Raw genomic sequence first — 24,910 nt, forward strand, 5'->3', positions numbered from 1 at the left:
CTCCGGACATGTCGAAAACAGAGAGTGAAAGGTTAGTGCAGGCAATTTTAAATAAATCAAATTCAAAGAAATCTACTAAACAAAATGTATTTCTATGTAGAGTGGGTGATTCTCACTAAACCTGTCAAAGAAATGTCCTATTTAACCCCAAATAAATACATACATTATATATATATATATTGGATATAGAAAATGAAGCCTACTTTTAGGACAATTATTGCCATTATTTTCAGAACACTTTAGCACATTTTACCCCCAAATACTCAGTAGCATAACTTGGCAGCTGAAGGTTTATTTTTATTTATGTATTTATTTATTTTTACTGTGTAATGGATGGGTAAGGCTATCTGCTACATTATAGTAAGATATCTACCATTTTTTTTATTACATGGGTAAATCAACAAGCTAGATAACTTATCTAACTAGCAGGGCAGTTAAAAAAAAAAAAAAAAGTCTTAACGTCTGCTCTCTGCCTCAGATTACTTCAGGTGGATTTTTCACAAGCGACAAAATTAGCATTGTGCTTATAAACAGAGGTTAACTGCCTGTCCGATGAACGCTGTCATGTTACAAAATTAGCATAATTGTGTGTTATACTGGAGAAATTAAAGACTGACCTTGAACCTGCTTCTCTGTCTCCTGACTCCTCCATTGCCCAGAACAAAGAGCTTTTACAATAATCACTGGATATCCCATAGTTATTGTTGAAGCATTCTCATACGCATAATGTACAGCTGCAAGGCCCTGTTGGAAATAGAGCGGGTTGCCCTGAGCTACACTAGTCAATAAACTATGGGCTATTTTTCCTTCCACTGCATGTTTCTTGCATCAACACTGAAATGGTTTAGTGTTGGCTGGTGTAGCTAAGGTAGGTGCATTTTGGAGTTCTTTCTTTATCAACTCAAATGCTAGCAATGCATCATTACTCCATGTTAATGGCATATTCAAATTCTTTAACCCTGCTTGTTTCATGATTTCGCATAATGGTGCACTTTTAACTGCATACTCCTTTATCCAGTCTGGTCATCATTTGTCTCTGGGACTTTGCAACGCTGGCTCATTGGCCGTGGCGGGCATGGGCGTTGGCTCATTGGTCGTGGCAGGCGTGGGCGTTGGCTCATTGGCCGTGGGGGGCATGGGTGTTGGGTCATTGGCCGTGGCGGGCATGGGTGTTGTAACATTGGCCGTGGGAGTCCTTGAGGGCAAGGCCGTGGGAGGCCTGGAGCAAGGAGCCATGGGAGGCTTTGAGCAAGGAGCCATGGGAGGCTTGGAGCAAGGAGCCGTGGAAGGCTTGGGGCTAGGAGCCATGGGGCAAGGAGCCATGGAAGGCCAGGAGGAAGGAGCCTTGGAAGGCTTGGAGCAAGGAGTCGTGGAAGGCCAGGAGGAAGGAGTCCTGGAAGTGACAGCCACCTGGGGGGTATTCTCTGTGGGGGGAGAATTAATGTCCACTTCCTCTTCCCCTACAGGAACAAGTGAGCCACATAGTTTAAGAATGAAATCCACATACTCACATACTCACAGTCCAGTGAACTCTCTCTCACAAACTGCCACGTCTTGTTGCATCTATCCCTCTCCTCGGCTGATTAGCCCGATTGGGGTCCGGCCATGCGTAGTCACAGCCCGGCCATGCCCTCCTCCTTGTCACACTCCTCCCTCCTTTGCCTCTGGCCGGGGCCTTCCCTGCCTTGTCTCCCTCCTGCAGGCCTTCCCTGCCTTCTGTGACCTGGGAGGGAGACAAGGCGAGGGAAAAACCAAACAACAAAAACAGGAGAGGGAACTCGCAGGTTCCCAGACACGCCGTCGCCTGGTCCTTGATCTCTCCTCCACCCTCTGGCGGACAACAGCCACTCCTCCCCTGGCAGACAGGAGCCAGTCCTTCGACCCCTGGCATACGGAACACCCCTCTGCGTTTCGGCGGCCAGTAGGTAACTCCTCCACCCCTGGCAGCAGTGGCCGGCAGTGAGCCCCTCCTCCCCTCATGGACGGCGGCCATTCCTCCATGTTCAGGTGGTCGGTAGCAAACCCTCGGTCCCCAGCAGATGGCCGCGGATGCTCTTTTGCTGTGGGTGGTAGTGGCGGGCCTCTACCACGACGCATCCCTCCTCCTTCCCAGGCTTCGGCACAAATGTAACAGGGTTCAATGGAAAGGAGGTGTCGGGAACCATAAGAAGCATCAAAGTTATATTTTAAATAAACTTGAACACAAATACACATGCATACAGGGCAGCTGCCTGTAGCTCTCTCTCCCCCGAACTACCATGTCTCCTTGCACCTATCCCTCTCCTCGGCTGATTAGCCTGATTGGGGGCCAGGCGTCACAAATTCTTCCGTAACAATGCAGAGATGAGAGGCGATGGATCTAATTCCAGGCTTTGTTTAATGAAGATTAGGACAACAGTGAGATGTGTTTCTAAAACAAAAGATACTGTTATGCAGCAAAACTCACATCCGCTTTAAAAATGAACAGTTTAACAAAAATAAAGTATTGTGTTTCGTAATGTTACAAACAAAATGACATTTTAAATAAAATAGCATGTATTACTTTTCAAATGTATCTTTAATTTTTTCTGATTAAAGTCCTTTCACAAGCGGATCCAGGCAATAATGAGTTACTTACGGGCACTCAGACCCCCTCGGGTGGGAGGGGTTTCATTTAAACACATACCCCTGTTCAAACATACAGTTTTTTTTCATTCCCAATGTTAAAGTGTCATATCTCTTAGGAAATGTTTTTAAATCTGTTTATTGCTTTTGGTGTGGGTCAGGATAAGGAGGTGTTTACGACCCAACAATAATGGGTCGAACCGACGGCGTTTGAATTCCGTGAGTAAAATAATTTGCTGCGTATTAAAATCTCTGATGCGTTAACCAAATTTCGAAGTATCTGTTTAAACAGGATGCCTGTTCAACTTTTAAAGTGACATTTCTCTAAGGAAATGTTTTTAAAAACTTTATTGCTTTTGGTGTGGGTTAAGATAAGGTGTTTACGACCCAACTTTAAGGGGTGTCTGAGCCCTCATCGGAAAATGTTTAAGAAGTTTGTGTTTTAAAAAATCAGATTTGATCTCTCTGAATTGCCATCCTGGGTATTTCACAAAAAAAAAAAGGGTGGTATATTGACAGTCCTTTTAAATTATTCAAACATATATTATACTATCAAATCTACCAAGATCATTTTATTCAGTTCTAAAAGAGTTTTAAACTAAATATACATCCAAGAATTCGTTTACTCAATGGATCTTTTGTAAATTTCATGCATGTGTTCCTTCACACACAATTGCCTACTAAAAATAAACTAAAATAATAAATAATAATCTAATTAATCTAATAATCTAATTATTCGACAGTCATTTTCTAAGTTTTTCCATCCACCTAAAACAATACAATTTTGTGTAAGCATCACATCAGGTTTTCTGGATGATTCTTCCTCTAGAAACCATCATTAAGTGCAGAATATATCAAACAATTATTCAATTCTTAAGTCTTCACTTTTCTCTGTCTTTTCTTAAACAATATATTATTTTTTTTGTTTAGTTTTTGAACCAACAACAAGACTTGTCTAAATGTGTACATTTGCTAAATCTAGAAAATAGAACAAAGCAAAACGTAAGCATAGTTATTTAAAATGTAAATTTTTCATATAAGTGGAGGCGCATTACTCTGCTGTCATGTCTCTAACTCTCTCACACAAGTGAGGGAGCATTTCAGCGGCATGTAGCATTTATGTCGGAGCTGACATTAGCTAAAGTTGATGTAATGCAACTTTAAATACATTAGCTACATAGCGTTATGTGGCCTGTCTTGCCATTGTTTATCACAAGCAAACACGTAGATTGGGAACAACAATTTGTCACTACATGCCCTGTCCTCTCAATCTCTCACAAATTTAACACTGCATTAGCTACATCCTTCAATATATATTAACTATATTAGGAAGCACGCACACCTAGCTAGGTGCAGGCCCACAGTCAGAGGGGGTCAAAGGTTACAGATGACCCCGGGCCCAAGGCCCAGGGGGTCCCATGCAAAGGTCTATAGTTGACCCTTAATGGGATCAAGTACAACAATTAACTTACTGACTTATATCATTGAAAATAAAATGCATATGTATTTACATGATTGTGGCAGGGCGGAGGGCGGGGCCGGGTCATGATCATACACACCTGGTCCCTTATCAGGCTAATCAAGCCCCCTGTCCGTCATGTGTGTGTTTGTGTCTTTTAAGTTTATAATTAAAATATTATTTACATCTCGCCTACTCCTTTCCATTGACTGCTTTACACTGGTGCCGAAACCCGGGAAGGAGGAGGCGAGAACCAGCTTGATGCTGTAAATAATATTTTAATTATAAACTTAAAAGACAAACACACACACATGACGAACATGTCCGTAAAAGATCTCTCTCTCCCGCACAATCCTCCGCAGTCGGCCTTTATCCCTCTCTGAGGCTTGATTAGCCTAATAAAGGACCGGGTGTGTATGATCACAACCCGACCCCGCCCTCCGCCCTGCCACAATGATAAATACATACATTTTTATCATTAAAACACATTTCAACTTGTCATCTGATTCTGATACCCCATCCCCCCGCTGTTATTGTAAAAATGGTTAGGTCGAAACACCTGGCCAATCAGGGGCGAAACACACACGATATGCATTGTGCAAAGCGGAGACTGACTAGAGAGTCAAAATTAATCACAAAAGGCTAAAATCAGGGGCACAAAAAAGAAAAGAGCAAACAGAGAGTAAAAGTGAACGAAAGAAGCAGAGAGCTGATGGCCAAATTTCTTGCCAAGCATGAAGCACTAGGTATGACAGGCTGAAGCTGAAGCGAGGAGCTAGTTTAGACTAGCAAATAAAACTGCAGCTTGCACTTTTACTTAACTAGATAAGATATCAATATAATAGATAGATAGAAATTCCCTTATAAGTAAAGATGGGTACCAAAACCCGGTATTAAACGGGCCACGGTGCTAAATTATTAAAGACCACAATAATGATAAGCTCCGACATTACGGTTCTTTTTAACGTTTTGGTGTCATTTATAATCACGCTGCTGCAGCCTCTCTAATCTGTTTCGGAGCTGCGCTCCAAACACACACACATTAGGGGTGACCAGATCCCAACAAACCAAATGTGGGACAAAGAGTTGCTATGTAGATGTGGGACATGTTAACAATGCTGATAAGTCTACATTTTAGATTACGTCTATCTAAATTATAAAATAAATATTGCAATTTTCACCGGCGCTATGTAGGAAGCAAAGACGGCAGCTTTCGATGCCTCTGGTTTGAATGCACTATTAGGCGGACATAATGCAAATGTGTTACATTGTGACGTTGATACTTTATGGAAGAAATGGCTGGACTACAAACAGCCCGTTTCTTGTAGTTCTTGAGCAGTGTGGTCTGTGGGAGATAATAACTCCCTTTTTATGGACTTTGTGCTTTGAAACAGACCTTACATGCACAAAGAGCTATATTACACACTAAATGAAAGGTAAAATCCCAAAAAGCATAATAGAACCTCTTAAAATTATTTAGTTTAACAAATAATAACTATATTGTACGTTTTGATAAAACAGAAGATTATTTTCATCTCCAGTGACATGTAACTTGACCAAAATGACCTCTGTAATCTTCATTGTCATTGGTCTTTAATTCCAGTGACCCCCCTCAGACAGTCAGGGGTGGGCGGGGCTCACAGTGTCACAACGATGATGCTACACCTCCATTGGCTCCTGTCACCGCTGACGTCACGATCATGATTAGAATTGATGATCGGACGTTTTGATTTCATTGTCTAGCTAGGGGATTCGTCAAGAAATCTGCTGAATTCCAGTGGCCGTTGATGTCCGCATAAAGAAGGTATCTATGCCATTTAATATACTCCACCACAGGAATACCCGCTCGCGGAGACGGCAGTGTTGTGCTCGTGCATTTACAGCAGCATCTGTTCACGCACGATGCAAAAATCAAAAAGTTTCGCTAGGTGGATCTGGCTCGCGCGTGGCCTCCAGGGCCTGTCTCGAGCACGGCGCGCGCGTCATCGATTCTTCACTTCACCATGTTTTTACTCGCCGTACCTCAGTTAAATGACGCTTCTCATTCAACCCGCGAACGCGACGCCCCGTTTTACCTCCACGATGAACCGGGCCAGACGGAGTCAGACTGTATGCCCATTTCAAATTTGCTACAGATGTTATTATTTCGATTTCATTGTACAAGCGCGAGTCTATAATGCGATACAATTTTAAAGCAGACCTCTGCAATGAACATCCAGAATATTTAAAGCATTCACATTATGTCAAGTTGAAATAACTCAAATAACCGAGGTGTTTGTTGTGCCCTGTTCATGCAGCAATGTTATTGTTTGTGGTGAGAATAATGTGTGTGTGTGTGTGTGTGTGTGTGTGTGTGTGTGTGTGTGTGTGTGTGTGTGTGTGTGTGTGTTGTAGTAATGGCGCTGGATGGAGAGTGTTTTTTTTTTAGCTGACTATTAACAGTGACTATAGCAAACATCACAACAAACACCAACATTACTGAATTACTTGAGCACATTGATAGACATGGGTCATATATTCATAATTACATTGTTTTAACTCCGTAAATGTTACAAAGAAACTGTGGTATACTGTTTTGAACGAAATTCAGACTTCACTTGAGATTTTCTGTGAGGAGTCTGATTTCCAGCTCAGAAGACTGCAGGTTTAATTCACAAATTCCCCACTTCAGATGTACATAACTCAATTAATGTTTGTTCTTTCTACATAGTAACAATTCTTTAAAAATAGCAGTCCCTTTTTTTTTACCATGGCAGCCATAATAATAATAATAGTATTATAACAATTTCTTAAGAACTACCTTCTCATGTGGACTCTTTCAGACCTGAGGGGTGTAGTCTGACAAAGCGGAGCCCTGGAGGTTGTTGACATCATCCTAAAAAGTCTGATTTTTCTTGAAGACGTCTCACGAGAGCAGTCACATGAAGGCTGAATGCTTGTGTGAATAAACTGACACACTGCAGTTGCTCCTGTGCCGTATGTTGAGTGTGAATTTGTAGCTCATCCAGTGGTGAGGTGTCATCCGGTGTCTCGCAGCGTCCTGCAGAGGGATGGAAAAATGGCTGGAGAAGAGGAGCATTCATACTGTGAGTATGAGCACCAGTGTAATGAAACATTAACAGCTCAGGAACTTCATATTCTTTGTCCAGTGTTTATAATCTGTTCATATAACAACTTTATATTAATTGAAAACCGACTACACCGCTATTCACATCACATACCTTATAGTTTTGAAAAAAGTGGGGATGTGAAATTGTTTAATACAATAGACCTATTTGTTTTGCATTCATTTGGATTGTGAAAACAAAGTGAAAGGGTTGAGCTGATATTATTGTTTTTTTTATTTTTATTACACAACAATCTACTTAAACTAGTGTAATTTGTCTTGAAACTGAAGTGTTATCTTGATACAGTGCTTCTGCCACAATCCATAATATCATTATGTCTTTGTATAATATGGTGTCATTTGACAGATGAACTTGCGATCAGTGTTTACTGCTGAGCAACAGAGAATCCTGGAGCGCTACTATGAGAATGGCATGACCAATCAGAGCAAGAGCTGCTTTCAGCTCATTCTACAGTGCGCTCAAGAGACCAAACTCGACTTCAGTGTTGTTCGAGTAAGTATTTTTTTTTTTTTTTTATGTTTAATTTCAGCCCATATTCGATTTTTTATTTTTTTTTAAGTGGTCAACCAATATGGGTTTTTCAGTGGCCACTTCTAGTAATGAACCACAGTTTTTGGCCAATGCAGAAAATCTCAAAGTTGCTTATTAATGTGCCATCTTCATCACTAGTTGTTAAAGATGAATTAATATTAAAATACTTTCTCATATCCTTGCCTAATATGTAGAGACAATTAAGTAATATCTCACTTGTAATCATACTGTTGAACTGAATATTAGCACGACTCATGACGTGCAGCCTGATTCTACCGCCTGATCACAGCTATGCATTTACATTCACGATACAACAAGCAGTAATAGAGTTAATACATAAATCATAAACAAAATCAGCCGGATCTCACATAAAAATCGTCAAGTGTGTGCTGATTTTTCTTTAGCTGGAATCGGTATACGTTGACCGAAATTGAAAACACTGCCCTCAGAGGCTAAAGCGTTAAGTGTTTCAGAGCATAGAAACAAGTGTGAAATCCATTTATATCCAGGAGAGGTTGCCAGAAGCCAGTAGTAAAAATAATAGTTTTTAGCTGAACAGGGTGTAAAACAGTGAAGAGAAAAGCTTATTTTATTTACCCCAATAAGTTTGTGTTCTTCTTCTTTGCCATCAAAAATAGTTTAAATGAAGCCAAATCATCAAGCTTTGATTGTGAAAGCCTGGCCACAGCAGCATATGTGAGTAGATTGATTTCCCCCAAAAATGTTAACACAGTAGCGCTATCAGAATATTGCTTTCTTTGTTTGTGTCTCAAGAGCAGTGTTCTAGTAACCCATTCAAACAATGTTCGTTTTTGTAATTCCGTTTTGGTGCCACAGAAATTACACAATTCACCTTTAAGGTCTATTTACAAGTCTGTTTTTTTAAATGTGACTGTTCGTTTCGAACAAGTTTTTGAATTGAACAGTGGATTCCTATGGCGCAATTCACATCAGGTCCAATATTTTTGTTTTTTACGGAGAGTGGTCCAATTAGTTTTTTCCCCTTGGACTGTGATTAAAACTGACTGACCATTGAGATAACTGTTTTGTCATTTTTCTAGAGTTGCTGCAGCTGCTCAATCCAGCCCGTTGGTGGTGCTAATTAATACACTCTGTTCATAACTGTTCTAGGAGTACATTATGTCAAAGAGTGCAAAATCCTCTGGCTCTGCAGACATTAAAAGACATTTACTTGCTCAAGTTGGCACTTCTGAGCAGGCCACGAGCCTGGGAGTCAGTTTAGTCGGAGAGGTGTGGGAAATGCGGCGAGAGATGCTGAACATGTTGGCAATGCTGACGAAGGTTGTTGCTGACTTGGAGGATCTTATTGTAATACATTGATGGATCACTGGGATGGAGACGATGTTCACTGATGTGGTTATGATTAATCGGATCGTTTACCTGGAGTCATCGGAGAAATAATTATCTGCTAGCGACCAAGGTGGAAATGGAGTGTGTCTGGAGAAGTTGGAGGACATGGAGAACAGTAGCCTGCTGAATAATGTCTGAATCGTCGGAATTCCTGAGGGTGAAGAGGGATAGGATATAGTGAAATTCCTGTTTCCAAATCTGCTCGACATAGCAGGCCATAAGCTGGAAATCAAGTGAGCTCACAGAGTTGCTGCTCAGAGATCCATAGAGGGAGACAGGCCCCGATCAATTCTGGACAAATTTCTGCGATCATCCAGTGAAGATCTGGTGTTATATGAGGCGAGGAGTAAAGGAAGGCTGTCTTGGAAGAACCATAGCATTTTCTTGTTCCCAGATTTTGCGAATTCGACAAGAGAGAAACTTGATCGATTCAAGGAACGCAAGAAACTTTTACATCAATGGAAGGTCGCTTTTGCACTGATATTCCCGGCCAAATTGAGAAAAGATGCTAAGGATGGCTGTAAAACATTTACATGCGCACAGCAAGCGATGTCCTTCATAAAGTGAGTGGGTCATCTTGCAGCTGTGTGGAATGTCTCACTGAACATTTGCTTGACTCTGAAGAATCTGCACACCTAGTGGCTTGAGTTTGTTTGGTAGAGTAACACACCTTCGGGACAGTTTTATGGATGAATCTGCACGCTCTTTGTGCTTGGTCTGCCTGTCGGCTGGAGTTTGTTTTGTGGAGCGTCACAACTTCAAGACAGTTTGGAGGATGAATCTACACGCTCTTTGTGCTTATTCTGCCTGTTGGCTGGAATTTTTTTGTGGACTATTTCTTGCAAAGTCATTGGATTGAGTAAGTAATTTGCTTGCTCTCATGTTGCATCCGAGTGGACTGGCTCACTGAACATTTGCTTGACTGTTTGATAAATCTGCACGCCCTTCTTTTTGTGCTGGTTTCGCCTGGCAGCTGGAGTTGCAGTTTTTTGTTTGTTTTGTCTACAATGCTTAGGTTTTTTATCTTGGATGTTGTCTGCCTTATTGTCTACGATAGACAAATATTTTTTTTGGACATTGGTTCTGCAATAGCACACTGAAAACGGGACTTTAACTACCTCAATGCCGACCCGCTGTTTACAAACATGACAGTGAAGACCTTTCTCTGGGCAGCAGCCCGGCCACGGAAACATAGTCAAAAAAGGGGAAGGTGAGCCGGCATTCTCGTCAGACTAAGACGTCACGCAAATCGACCCCCGCTACCCAGCATTCTACTGGCAAATGTTCAGTCTCTGGCCAACAAGCTCTGTGAGCTGAGACCATGGATCTCTTTCCAACGAGAGATGAGGGACTGCTGCTTTATCTGCCTTACAGAAACTTGGATGTCTGTGGAGATTCCAGACTTCGAGGGGGGTTCCTTGTACACTGAGTGGACAGAGTGAAAGACCTGTCAGGTAAAAGCAGAGGTGGTGTATGTTTTATGATCAACAAATCCTGGTGTGAAAAGAGGAACATTCATTCTATCAAGTCCATCTCCTCTCCTGATCTGTAACTTCTCATGCTTTGGTTGCTACCAAGAGAAGTTACAGCAGTCCTTATCACAGCTGTGTACATCCGCCACAAGCGGACACTGACCGGGCATGCAAGGAACTTAAGTGCATCCAGAAAGTATTCACAGTGCTTCACTTTTTCCACATTATGTTATGTTACAGCCTTATTCCAAAATTTATTAAATTCATTATTTTCCACAAAATCCTACAAACAATAATGATAACATGAAAAAAGTTTGTTTGAAATCTTTGCAAATTTACTAAAAATAAAAAACGATACAAATCACATGTACATAAGTATTCACAGCCTTTGCTCAATACTTTTTGGCACCAATTACAGCCTCAAGTCTTTTTGAGTATGATGCTACAAGCTTGGCACACCTATTTTTGGGCAGTTTCTCCCATTCTTCTTTGCAGGACCTCTCAAGCTCCATCAGGTTGGATGGGGAGCGTTGGTGCACAGCCATTTTCAGATCTCTCTAGAGATGTTCACTCGAGTTCAAGTCTGGGCTCTGGCTGGGCCACTCAAGGACATTCACAGAGATGTCCCGTAGCCACTCCTTTGTTATCTTGGCAGTGTGATTAGGGTCGTTGTCCTGTTGGAAGAGGAACCGTCACCCCAGTCTGGGGTACAGAGTGCTCTGGAGCAGGTTTTCATCAAGGATGTCTCTGTACATTGCTGCATTCATCTTTCCCTTGATCCAGACTAGTCTTGCAGTTATTGCCGCTGAAAAACATCCCCACAGCATGATGCTGCCACGACCATTCTTCACTGTAGGGATGTATTGGCCAGGTGATGAGCGGTGCCTGGTTTCCTCCAGACATGACGCTTGCCATTCAGCCCAAAGAGTTCAATCTTTGTTTCATCAGACCACAGAATTTTGTTTCTCATGGACTGAGAGTCCTTCAGGTGCTTTTGGCAATCTCCAGGTGGGCTGTCATGTGCCTTTTACTGAGGAGTGGCTTCTGTCTGGCCACTCTACCATACAGGCCTGATTGGTGGAGTGCTGCAGAGATGGTTGTTCTTCTGGAAGGTTCTCCTCTCTCCACAGAGAAATGCTGGAGCTCTGTCAGAGTGACCATCAGGTGCTTGTGCTCTGACATGCACTGGTAACTGTGGGACCTTTATATAGACAGGTGTGTGCCTTTCCAAATCATGTCCAATCAACTGAATTTACCACAGGTGGACTCCAATCATGTTGTAGAAACATCTCAAGCAGGGTTTCCGCTGGGCATTAAAAAGCATTAAAAGTCATTAAATGGATTTTGCGAAAATTAAGGCCTTAAATAGCATTAAAAAGCATTAAATGTTATTCCTACAGGCATTAAAAGTTTTGAAAAATGAATATTACCAATTTATTTAGAATGTAGCCTTCACAATTAATAACTTTGATTTGCTGTCGCAAAATATGTATATTGGTGTGATAAACACGCGGATCCAGTTTGGTAATTGCCTCCGGCCGGTGCAAAATTGACGTAACACCGGATGTTTGGACAGCGGCGGGCTGGGACCTGGAGGAGTTAGCACAGAGAACGTAAATTTAGTGACGTTGCAAAGAAACGGGACAGTGCAAATTCCAGCAAAAGTGGCTAGAAGACAAAGAATTTAGGACATGGTTGCTTGTCAACAAGGAGCCGTTAAATCTCATATGCAGTCCGATTACCACAAATCAGCTGTAAAAGGCATACAGCAATTAACTATCTCAAGTTACTTCGCCGTGACCGACAAAGTAACATCTTCAGCAACTACTATTACCACCACAACTGCTGTAGTGACCACCGAAGGAAAATCGAACGCACTTTGACCAGCGTTTGGTTCGAATGCGACGCTGCAGGCAGAGGTGCAGCAACACTCATACGCATCAAATTAAGGTGTTTCTGTGTTGTTCCAGGGAATGTTTCCTGATTCGCAAATAGCCAAATCTTTCACATCTGGAAAGGACAAAACCAACTACATTTTAAAATGTGGACTTGCCCCATACTTCAAAAATAAACAGATTTCTGCGATTAACAATGCAGGACAATTGTGAACTACTGGCTTCTGTAGCCTCAGCCAGGACCATATACAGGATCTACCTTGATGAAGAGAGGAGGAAGAGAGAGGGTGCCATGTGTGGACTTAAGAGGAACACTTTGGAAGATGAGCTGGAAGGACTGAAAAAGAAAAGGGAGGTGGTGATGGAGATGTGCGCCAGCCTTCAGAATGATGTTGATCAACAAGCTTAGCAGGCCAAAAACAAATCTAACACACTCATGGCTCAAATGATTACGAAATCTAATACTATGAGGAGATACAAGGACAAATTAAATTAATTGAAAAATATTGAGTCAGAGTTTGAACTAAAAGTGAGCGAACTAAGGCATATGAATTAATTCTCTTGTTTACATAAAGTTAAAACTGTGTAATTTCTATAGCACTTGAATTTTGCATACATTAATTTCCAGCCTTAAAAAGTTCAGAGTTTTTCCTTCACTGTCCAGACTGATAGAATTTGTGGTTATAGTTGAAGTAGGTTACGTGTATTCGATGGCGGTACAATTTACACAAACAGAAGCATAATGGCTTTTTTTCCAGTCATGGCCTGATTTTTCAGTATGCCTATAGCATTCAATATCTAGTTGATTGTTACTATGTTAAATTAAATTTGACATGTCTGCAAATACATTTTTATATTTTAAGCTGTCTCCTGAGCCATTTCAAATTTAGTTCAGAGTGATACAGTTTATTTAAATTATGTAGATTGTCTCAAATATCCAAGATTATCATCATTGCATCATTGTCAGATTGAATGGTTACAATTGGGACATGGGCTTTTTAAAAATGTGTGTGTGTGTGTGTGTGTGTGTGTGTGTATATGTATATATATATATATATATATATATATATATATATATATATATATATATATATATATATATATATGTTACGTCCAGAGGCGTATTCAAATGGATGATTTTAACCATGTTTTCTTTCATGTGATTTGTGTGCTTTTTCCTGTGTTTCTTCTCTGCTTTTATTCTACCTCTGTCTGGGCTGCTAAGCAGGGACAGCTGAAGACAATCAGCTACCTGAGATGGAGTAGGAGGAGCCAAAGGGAAAACAGAGGAAGAAACACAGGAAAAAGCACACAAAAACACATTAAAGAAAACACTGTTAAAATCAAACTTTTGAATACGTCTCTGGACGTAACACCCCCACCTGCAATTACAAACTATAAACTTGCCCAAACAAAATCCTAGTTTGTAAAAAAAAAAAAATGTACACCTTTTCATAAGTGGGTTAGTCATCACTATGGGCTTTTGACAAAGCATCTGCTACTACATTATCCACTCCTTTTTATACCTTATATCAAGCACAAACTCTTGCAGAATCAGTGACCATCTCATTAGTCTGTGGTTTGAGTTTTTTACACTTGGTGAACTTCTTCGAGAAGTAGCATACTGGGTGTTCAACCCCACTAGCATCCACCTGTAGCTCAAAAGGCATGTAAAAATTTGGAGCGGACAACACAGGAGCATACCATAACAGATCTTTAGCAGAAGTATCCCACTCAAATTTTCGTTCCGCTTTAAGAAGATCAGTTACCACAAAAACCACAGTAATATCCAGTCATTCCCAGAAAACGGCCTAGCTCCCGCTTATTACTTGGCTTTGGAAACTTCACAATAGCCTCTACCTTAGCTTGCACAGGCCTCACCTGGCCCTGACCAACTAGTTTGCCAAGGTAGGTCACTCTTGCCTTAGCAAATTCACATTTGGCTAAGTTTAAGGTAAGATGAGCTTCCAGCAATCGCTTAAACACCAACTCAAGTGTTTGCATATGTTCCTGTGTTGCACAGTAAATAACTATGTCATCTAAATAGACTTCACAGTTTGACACACCTGATAGTACCTTCAACATCAACCGCTGGAATGTTGCTGGTGCATTTCTCATGCCAAAAGACATGGACGTATACTGAAGGAAACAATCGGGGGTCACAAATGCTGAGATTTCCGGGGCACGGGGTGTCAAAGGAACTTGCCAGTTTTCTGTTTAACAGATCTAATTTAGTAACAAAACTAGCTGATCCTACCCAGTCAACACAGTCCTCAATTCGGGGAAAAGGAAGGGAATCAGGCTTCGTTACAGCATTCACCTTACGGAAATCAGTACAAAATCGCCACGAGCCATCAGGTTTAGGTACAAGCAAGCGCGGTGAGCTCCACGGACTCTGACTTGATGCTGCAAAGCCGTGACTCAACAAGTACTCTGCCTCGATTTTCATAACCTGGCGCTTGTGGGGATTCACCAACATCAATGTCATGAGTGACCTCAGTAGTTTGTGACGGTACATCATTAAACCGCATACGATATTCTTTAATTAATTTGACCACACAATCACACTGAACTTCAGGCAAATAAGAAAGATGTGACTCCAAGTTAGAGGGCAGAGTTGGACAATGTTCCACATGAAGAAATGGCATCCTTACGCAAAAGACCATCTAACTCAGGAGAGTACACAGAAGACAAGTTAACAGCACTGTTAACTGCAATAGGAAGAGGGTCAACAGGATCAATTTGAGGCTTAACACGGTCTCTACTAATGTAAGCCTCAAGCATGTTGATGCGACACACACGAGACTTACGCTTAAGATCAGGAGTAGAAACTGCATAATTTGTATTGTACAGCTTTTTCTCGATCTCATAAGGTCCAGAAAACCTTGCCTGCATGGGTGAACAAGAGACCGGAAGAAGTACCAAGACCTTATCACCAAGTTGAAAACTACGCTGAAGACTACCGCTGTTATAGCGAAGCTTCATTTTGGATTGGGCTTCAACAAGATGAATTCTAGCTAACTCCCACGCATTGTATAGATGCTCTCGCATAGTACTCACATAGTCTAACACAGACCTACGAGGGGGTTCCTTAGCCAGGAACTGCTCACTTAGGAGTTTTAGCTGGCCACGAACCGAACAACCAAAAACCAGCTCAGTGGGGCTAAATCCTAGCGATTCTTTAAACCTTAGGTCTGTGTTAGACTATGTGAGTACTATGCGAGAGCATCTATACAATTCCTCTCACCGCAAACATTAGAAATGGCAAACCTTCCACCCAAACTTTACCAGTCTCAGTGCAATATGTATGCAACAGAGACTTCAGGGTTTGATGGAACCTTTCCAGAGCTCCTTGTGATTCTGGATGATACGAAGTGGACAACTGATGCTCTACATCCAACTCTTTCGTTACCTCCTTGAACAAATTAAATTTGAAATTGGAACCCTGGTCACTGAATGATTCTCGGTAAGCCAAAAACTGAACAGAACTTAAGTTCACAGGCTATCATTTTAGCTTGAATAGTTCGTAGAGGAACAGCTTCAGGGAACCGACTACTTGCACACATAATTGTTAAAAGATATTGGTGACCAGTTTTAGCTTTAGTTAATGGGCCTAAAGAGTCAATAATGAGCCTCTCAAATGGTTCTCCAAAAACTGGAATGGGCTGTAGTGGAGCGAGTGGAGAGAAATGTTGCCACAAGAGCTTTCTCCAGAGCATTGTCTTTGTACTGCCCAGCTTGTTGTAGCAGATTGTAAATTAGTTGTTGAACATGATAACTGCTAATGTTCTACTTTGGGTATTGTATCTCTATCTTTATTTGACTGTTGTAAGTGTCTAACAGTTGTTATGGGATGTTTATTGGAAGCTGTAGGGAGGTGGGTGCCATTTGTGTTGTTCCTGTTTTAAGGCCAGGGAGGGAGCAAGAGTATTACTGTGTAATTTCTTTTCTTTTCTTTGTAGAGTGATAAGAGGTTTACTACTTCAGTTAGGTTTGTTTGTTTGTTATTTTGGTCTTGCCCTGTCCTGAAGCCATTGCTTCCCTCTTCTTGTTTACTCACAATACCTTGTCCTTATTTCTGTAAATATAAATAAAGACCTTAACAGTAATTTGTTTGATTGTGGTGCTGTGGCAGGGCTCAGACTAATGCTCTTTAAACTTGTAATCTTTTTTGTGTCCGTTTATACCCCAAGACTTATTTTGGGACATAACAAAATATTTATATATATACACTCACCTAAAGGATTATTAGGAACACCATACTAATACTGTGTTTGACCCCCTTTCGCCTTCAGAACTGCCTTAATTCTACGTGGCATTGATTCAACAAGGTGCTGAAAGCATTATTTAGAAATGTTGGCCCATATTGATAGGATAGCATCTTGCAGTTGATGGAGATTTGTGGGATGCACATCCATCCGAAGCTCCCGTTCCACCACATCCCAAAGATGCTCTATTGGGTTGAGATCTGGTGAGTGTTGGGGCCATTTTAGTACAGTGAACTCATTGTCATGTTCAAGAAACCAATTTGAAATGATTCGAGCTTTGTGACATGGTGCATTATCCTGCTGGAAGTAGCCATCAGAGGATGGGTACATGGTGGCCATAAAGGGATGGACATGGTCAGAAACAATGCTCAGGTAGGCCGTGGCATTTAAACGATGCCCAATTGGCACTAAGGGGCCTAAAGTGTGCCAAGAAACATCCCCCACACCATTACACCACCAGCACCAGCCTGCACAGTGGTAACAAGGCATGATGGATCCATGTTCTCATTCTGTTTACGCCAAATTCTGACTCTACCATCTGAATGTCTCAACAGAAATCGAGACTCATCAGACCAGGCAACGTTTTTCCAGTCTTCAACTGTCCAATTTTGGTGAGCTCTTGCAAATTGTAGCCTCTTTTTCCTATTTGTAGTGGAGATGAGTGGTACCGGTGGGGTCTTCTGCTGTTGTAGCCCATCCGCCTCAAGGTTGTGCGTGTTGTGGCTTCACAAATGCTTTGCTGCATACCTCGGTTGTAACGAGTGGTTATTTCAGGCAAAGTTGCTCTTCTATCAGCTTGAATCAGTCGGCCCATTCTCCTCTGACCTCTAGCATCAACAAGGCATTTTCAGCCCACAGGACTGCCACATACTGGATGTTTTTCCCTTTTCACACCATTCTTTGTAAACCCTAGAAATGGTTGTGCGTGAAAATCCCAGTAACTGAGCAGATTGTGAAATACTCAGACCGGCCCGTCTGGCACCAACAACCATGCCATGCTCAAAATTGCTTAAATCACCTTTCTTTCCCATTCTAACATTCAGTTTGGAGTTCAGGAGATTGTCTTGACCAGGACCACACCCCTAAATGCATTGAAGCAACTGCCATGTGATTGGTTGATTAGATAATTGCATTAATGAGAAATTGAACAGGTGTTCCTAATAATCCTTTAGGTGTGTGTGTGTGTGTGTGTGTGTGTGTGTATATATATGTATATATATGTATATGTATATATATATATATATATATATATATATATATATATATATATATATATATATATATATATATCAGAATCAGCTTTATTGCCAAGTATGCTTACACATACAAGGAATTTGTCTTGGTGACAGGAGCTTCCAGTGTACAACAATACAAACAATACCAAAAACAGCAGCAAGACATAAGTAATTAAAACAAAAAAGAATACAAAATAAATAATTATACATATACGTACATACACTCACCTTCATACATACCCACATACACACACGTAGTGCAAATCTATTACAATCTCTTATATAAAGAACAAAAAACAGTATATTATGTACAGAGCAATGCAAGTAATGGCAGAAGTGGATATGTTGGATAATATAAATAGAATTAAACTGTGTATTGCACATAATTATTGCTCAATGGGGGAATTTAATTGTTCATTAGATGGATGGCCTGAGGGGAAAAAACTGTTCATGTGTCTGACGGTTCTGGTGTTCAGAGCTCTGAAGCGCCGGCCAGAAGGCAACAGTTCAAAAAGGTTGTGGGCAGGGTGAGTGGGGTCCAGAGTGATTTCACACCCTTTTTCTTCACTCTGTGAGTGTTTAGTTCTTGAAGGGGGGGCAGGGGGCAACCAATAATCCTCTCAGCAGACCGGACTGTCCTTTGTAGTCTTCTGATGTCTGAGAGTTGGTTTAACTTAGTCCGGAGTATATCTGGGATGATTGTGTTGAAAGCCGAGCTGAAGTCCACAAAAAGGATCCTTGCGTATGTCCCCGGTCTGTCCAGATGTTGCAGGACATGATGCAATCCCATGTTGACTGCATCATCCACAGACCTGTTTGCTCGATAAGCAAATTGAAGGGGGTCCAGAAAGGGTCCAGTGATGTCCTTCAAGTGTGCCAACACCAGTCTCTCAAATGACTTCATGACCACAGATGTCAGGGTGACAGGTCTGTAGTCATTAAGTCCTGTGATTTTAGGTTTCTTAGGGACGGGGATAATAACTAAGCGTTTGAAGCAGCATGGGACTTCACACTACTCCAGTGATCTATTTGAAGATCTGAGTGAAGATGGGGGCCAGTTGGTTAGCACAGGAACGAAGGCATGCTGGTGAGATGCCATCTGGGCCTGGAGCCTTCCTTGACCTTTGCTTCCAAAAGACACGGCACACATCATCTTCACAGATCTTGAGTGCAGGTTGTGTAGCAGGAGGGGGGAGTGAATCTGAATACTTAGGACCATGTGATATTTCAGTTTTTCTTTTTTAATAAATGTGCAAAAATGTCAACAATTCTGTGTTTTTCTGTCAATATGGGGTGCTGTGTGTACAATAATGAGGAAAAAAAATGAACTTAAATGATTTTAGCAAATGGCTGCAATATAACAAAGAGTGAAAAATGTAAGGGGGTCTGAATACTTTCCGTACCCACTGTATATATCTATATGTGTGAGTGTGTGTGTGTGTGTGTGTGTGTATATATATATTATATGTATGGCATTCAAATTATTAAAAATGGCATTAAAAAAGGCATTAAAAAGCATTAAATTAGATTTGATGATACCTGCAGAAACCCTGTCAAGGATGATCAGTGGAAACAGGATGCACCTGAGCTCAATTTTGAGTGTCATGGCGAAGGCTGTGAATACTTATGTACATGTGATTTTTTTTATTTTTAATACATTTTCAAAGATTTCAAACAAAGTTCTTTCACATTGTCATTATGGGGTATTGTTTGTAGAATTTTGAGGAAAATAATGAATTTAATCAATTTTGGAATAAGGCTGTAACATAATAATAATAATAATAATAACTTTATTCTTATATAGCGCCTTTAAAGCAGCTTCTCAAGGCGCTTTACATAATAAAACAAGCAAAACAAAAATACATCACAAAAAAAAAAAAAAAAAAAAGATAAAATACAATAAAATAAAAGTCAAATAAAAGCTAGCCTAAAAAAATGCGTTTTCAATAAAGATTTGAAATTACTTAAAGACTGTGCATCTCTAATATTTGAAGGGAGTGCATTCCAAAGTCTAGGAGCATAGGATGAGAAAGCCCTATCCCCTACAGTACGCAACCGAGTCTGTGGGACTGCCAATAGACCAGCTTGTGAAGAGCGTAAATGACGCTTGGGTGTGTATAAAGTTAAAAGCGCAGACAAATACTGCGGTGCCAGACCATGCAGTGCCTTATATGTGAGCATAAGTATTTTAAAATCGACTCGGAACTTGACCGGGAGCCAGTGCAAAGACTTTAAAATAGGTGTAATATGCTCATTTCTTCTGATTCCAGTCAAGATCCTAGCAGCAGAATTTTGAACACATTGTAATTTGTTCAGTGTGGTTTTTGGAACTCCAGCTAGAAGTGCATTGCAATAGTCAATGCGAGAAAAAACTAAAGTATTGATAAGCCTTTCAGTCACAGAGAGGGATAACATAGAGCGAAGTCTGGCAATATTTCTGAGATGAAAATAAGAGTTCTTAACAATGTACTGCACATGAGAGTCGAAGGACAGACTAGAATCAAATATAACTCCCAAGTTTTTTAACTTAGTCTGTGCCTCCAAGTCAGTCCCATCTGTGTTCAGAATTAGTGAACCAGCCTTACGAAGCTGATGAGGAGTGCCAATAAGCAAGAACTCAGTCTTATCATTATTTAGACACAAAAAATTTTGAGACATCCATGTTTTTATCTCAGAAATACAGTGTGTTAAAAAAGAACATCCAGATTTTGACCAGGCTTAGAGTGAATATAAATCTGAGTGTCATCTGCATAACAGTGATAATTAAGTCCAAGTGATCTTAGTAGCAGTCCGAGTGGAAAGATGTAAATGCTAAAAAGTAAGGGACCAAGAATTGAACCTTGGGGAACACCCGTACGGACAGAACCAATCTCAGACCGAAAACCATTCATACAAACAAACTGTTTACGATGCGAGAGATAAGATCTAAACCAGGTTAATACAGTCTCAGAAACACCAAAGACATTTTCCAGACGGTTTAGTAGAAGATTGTGATTAACAGTATCAAAAGCGGCACTAAGATCGAGAAGGATAAGAATGGAAAGAGAACCAGAATCTGAGGCTATCAACAGGTCATTGGTGACCTTAACCAAGGCTGTCTCAGTACTATGAAATTTTCGAAAACCAGACTGAAGGGGCTCAAAAAGATTATTTACTGAGAGATGACTATGTAGCTGCAAAGCCACAACACGTTCCAAAATTTTTGCCAGAAAAGGAAGATTTGATATAGGGCGATAGTTATTTATGTTATCCAACTCTGCATCACGCTTCTTCGGAACAGGCGTTACAGCAGCAGTTTTCAATGCTGCAGGGACAACACCAGAACACAAAGATTCATTGACAATGCCAAGAACAACTGGACACAATGAATCAAAACAGGATTTAAACAGGCTTGTAGGGAGGGGATCAAGTATGCAATTGGTAACTTTCATACCTGTTACCACCCTAGTAAGTAGCTCAGAGTCAACTTCAGAAAAGATAGTAAAGGATGTGCCAAAGAAAGAAGGCAAGCGTAGTATAGAAGAGGAAACCAGTATAGCATGAATCATTTTGTAAACATTTTCAATTTTAGAGCTAAAAAAATTGAGAAAATCATTACACACCTGATTTGAAACAGGCAGAGAGATGCCAACATTGGCTGTAAGAAGCCTATTTATAGTATGAAATAGATGTCTTGGATTACTTAGATTATCATCAATTATCTGGGAAAAATAAACAGACCTAGCAGACTCAATTTCAGATCTATATTCCGCCAAGTGATCTTTCCAAGCCTGGTAAAATACATTCAGGCCCGAGTTACGCCACTTACGCTCCATTTTACGGCAAGCTTTTTTCTTAAAGCGCAGGTCATCATTATACCATGGGGCATAACGAGAAAAAGAGACTCTGCGTGACCTCAAGGGAGCAAAAGAATCAAAATTAGAGGCAAGAACAGCATTCAAATGTAAAATCTTATCTTCCAGATGAGATGACTGTGGACCACTAAGACAGGAAACAACAGAGTCTGCAAAATCTGACGGATTAATTGATTTCCATTTACGAAAATGAACAGAATGTGAAGAAGACGTAGAAGGAAAAGGCAGTTCCATATTAAAAAAGATTGCCAGATGATCAGAAAGACCAATATCAACTGTGCACTGATGTGATATAATTGCTTGGTTTGCAATCACAAGGTCTAATGTATGACCTTTGTTATGTGTAGGACATAACAAAAGGTGGAAAAAGTGAAGCGCTGTGAATACTTTCCAGATGCAGTGTATATGGAAACTGCGGACCCTGAGGCTGGGTTCATTGTGACCGGGAACTTTAACAAAGCCAACCTCAAGTCAATAGCACCGAAATACTACCAACACATCAGTTTCAACACACGAGGGGAACAGGTTTTGGACCATTGCTACTCTCCCTTCCAGGATAGCTACAAATCATTCCACCGCCCACCATTTGTCAAATCAGACCTCTCTTCTGTTCTGCTTCTGACCGCTAACAGGCAGAAACTGAAATGGAAAGCACCCGCCCTCAGAATGATCCAGTGCTGGTCGGACCAATCAGATTCTATCCTACAAGACTTGTTTTTGATCACGTGGACTGGGAGATGCAGGGGTGCAGTGTATTTTTTGTATACAGTGTTCTTGTTTTGTGTGTATTGTATATTAGTATTATTTAGTTTTTTGTATACAGTCTTCTTATTTGGCAGAGACATAAATGTTGTGTTTTGCAAAGTTTGCTGCTTCAGTTGTTGTGTTGTTGATTCACATTGTTTCTATATTATTTTGCAGAGTGATCAGATGCATTTTAAATAATTGCAAAAAGCTTCATTGGCCAAAAAAAGTTACTTTATCACAAAAACCCAAATTTTTAAGTTTTTTGGCCCTGGCACAAAATGACCAGCTAACATAATTTCCCTACTTTTATCAGCAGCACCTGGGAATGTTTTAACGAGTACTAGTCAGTTGAAATCACTCTATCAGTCTGATTGAATTATAAGAGCAGACTGATTGCTATATAAAAAGGGAAGAAGCAATGGTTACCTCCAAAATAGACGTGCAGACATCATCGCCTTTCGTCAAAATGACCTCACATGCAAGGAAACTGCTGCAAAGAATATTTCACCTGAAAGATCCATTTACCGGATCTTCAAGGAGAGAGGTTCAACTGCAGTGAAGGAGGATTTAGGACATCCCAGAGTGTCCAGCAACCACCAGGACGTCTCCTCCTGAGGAGTCAGTTATGGAATCGTGTCACCACCAGTGCAGAGCTTGCTCAATATTGGCTGCTGGTGGGTGTGAGTGCATCTGCACACACAGTGAGGTGAAGACTTTTGGACAATGGCCTGGTGTCAAGAAGGGCAGCAAAGAAGCCACTTTTCTCCAAGAATAACATCAAGGACAGACTGAAATTCTGCAGGAAGTACAATGATTGGACAGCAGTAGACTAGTGCAAAGTTATTTTCTCTGAAAGCCCCTTTTGACTGTTTGGGACAGAAAAGGTGAACACTACCATAAGTCCTGTGTCGTGCCAACATTCAAGCATCCTGAGACCATCCATGTGTGGGTTTCTTTTTTCCAAGGGAGTGGGCTCTCTCACAATTCTGCCCAAAAACACTGCCATGAATAAAGAATGGTATCAAAGCGTCCTGCCAGAGCAGCTTCTCCCAACGATCCAGGAGCAATTTGGTGATGATCCGTGCATTTTCCAGCACAATGTCACAGGGCAAGAGTGATAATGAAGTGGCTCATAGATCATTTCATTGAAATTTTGGATCCGTGGCCAGGCATCTCCCTGGATCTGAATCCTGTTGAGAACCTGTGGTCAATCCTCAAAAGGTGAGTAGACAAGCAGAAGCCCACAAATTGTGATCAACTCCGAGCACTAATATGGCAAGAATGGATAACCACCAGTCAGGATATCCAGCATGCCAGAGTGAATTGCAGAGGTAATGAAGAACAAGGGTCAATACTTAGAATTTGCATATATTTAATGTTTTTGCCAATAAAAGCCTTTACAACTCATGAAATGCTTATCATTGTTTTCAAGTATACCAAAGAAACATGTGAAAAAAATAATCTACAAATATTTATGCAGCAAACTTTGCAAAACACAAAATGTATCACTGCCATTACTTTTGGTGATGGCTGTATATTGTGTTGTGTAACAGATATGTAAACGGTGTTATATGTAAATCAGATGTTTATTGTAATTGTCATACTGCTATGTTGCTTGGAACCGCTCCCAAGACTTTCACCCATTGTTGTACTTGTGAAAATGGTTGAGTGACAAAGGGATTTGATTTGAGTTTATTTTTGTAGAGTGTCACACCTTCAGGACAGTTTTATAGATGAATCTACATGCTCTTAGTGTTTATTCCGCCTATTGGCTGGAGTTTGTTTTATAGATTATATTTTGCTGTGTAATTCTGTCTCACAAAATTTGAGTAGAAACACTGGAGTTGAGCAATCCAACGGCAAAGCTGTTGCGAGGGTTCTCGTAGGCGTGGATGGAGTGTTTGAGTTTGGAGGGATGGGTGCCAGTTGGTGCTTTCATGTGCATAAAAATTACATGGAGCGAACAAAGTCTTCTAACCGAGGAGCGATCACGTGTATATTTATCTCTTAAAGACGTGCAAATGCATAACATACTGGACGCGCCGAGGCACTGTCGTGTGCACAAAGAAAATTCTCTCATTAATTCTCCTTAAGAGATGAAGCGCCAAATGAGATGTGATAAAATTTGTTAAACTCCAGTTATACACGTGTCTGGAAATCATGAGCTGCTTAATATCCAAAATGTAAGTATACATTTAATTAGGTAATGTTTCAAAACATAAACATTAATTCAACATGATAATGCCATTTGATATGAAAAAAAAGCAAGATCACTATGGCTGTTCAGCTGCAGGGTGAAGATGTATATTTGAAACAGCCTACTTCATATCGTCCTCATAAAACACC

The 24,910-nt window shown here is 40.7% G+C and overlaps 1 protein-coding gene across 4 annotated transcripts in view; it reads left to right on the forward strand.

Moving 5' to 3' along the window:
• The first annotated feature begins 5,774 nt into the window (after positions 1–5,774).
• The window catches only part of hdx (highly divergent homeobox), a 36,400-nt gene continuing 17,264 nt past the window's right edge, over positions 5,775–24,910 (forward strand). For 2 of the 4 annotated variants that reach the window (XM_052154345.1, XM_052154347.1), the window contains exons 1-3: positions 6,086–6,172; positions 6,886–7,149; positions 7,537–7,683. In XM_052154345.1, coding sequence (XP_052010305.1) covers positions 7,114–7,149; positions 7,537–7,683 — 183 coding nt within the window. In that variant the 5' untranslated portion in view covers positions 6,086–6,172; positions 6,886–7,113. Of the gene's footprint in view, positions 5,868–6,085; positions 6,173–6,885; positions 7,150–7,536; positions 7,684–10,482; positions 10,548–24,910 lie in introns of those variants that run through there. The other 2 variants (XM_052154346.1, XM_052154348.1) reach the window with 2 other exon arrangements.

This window comes from Xyrauchen texanus, chromosome 23 (genome assembly GCF_025860055.1).
Source record: "Xyrauchen texanus isolate HMW12.3.18 chromosome 23, RBS_HiC_50CHRs, whole genome shotgun sequence".
In the NCBI taxonomy this organism is placed as follows: domain Eukaryota; kingdom Metazoa; phylum Chordata; class Actinopteri; order Cypriniformes; family Catostomidae; genus Xyrauchen; species Xyrauchen texanus.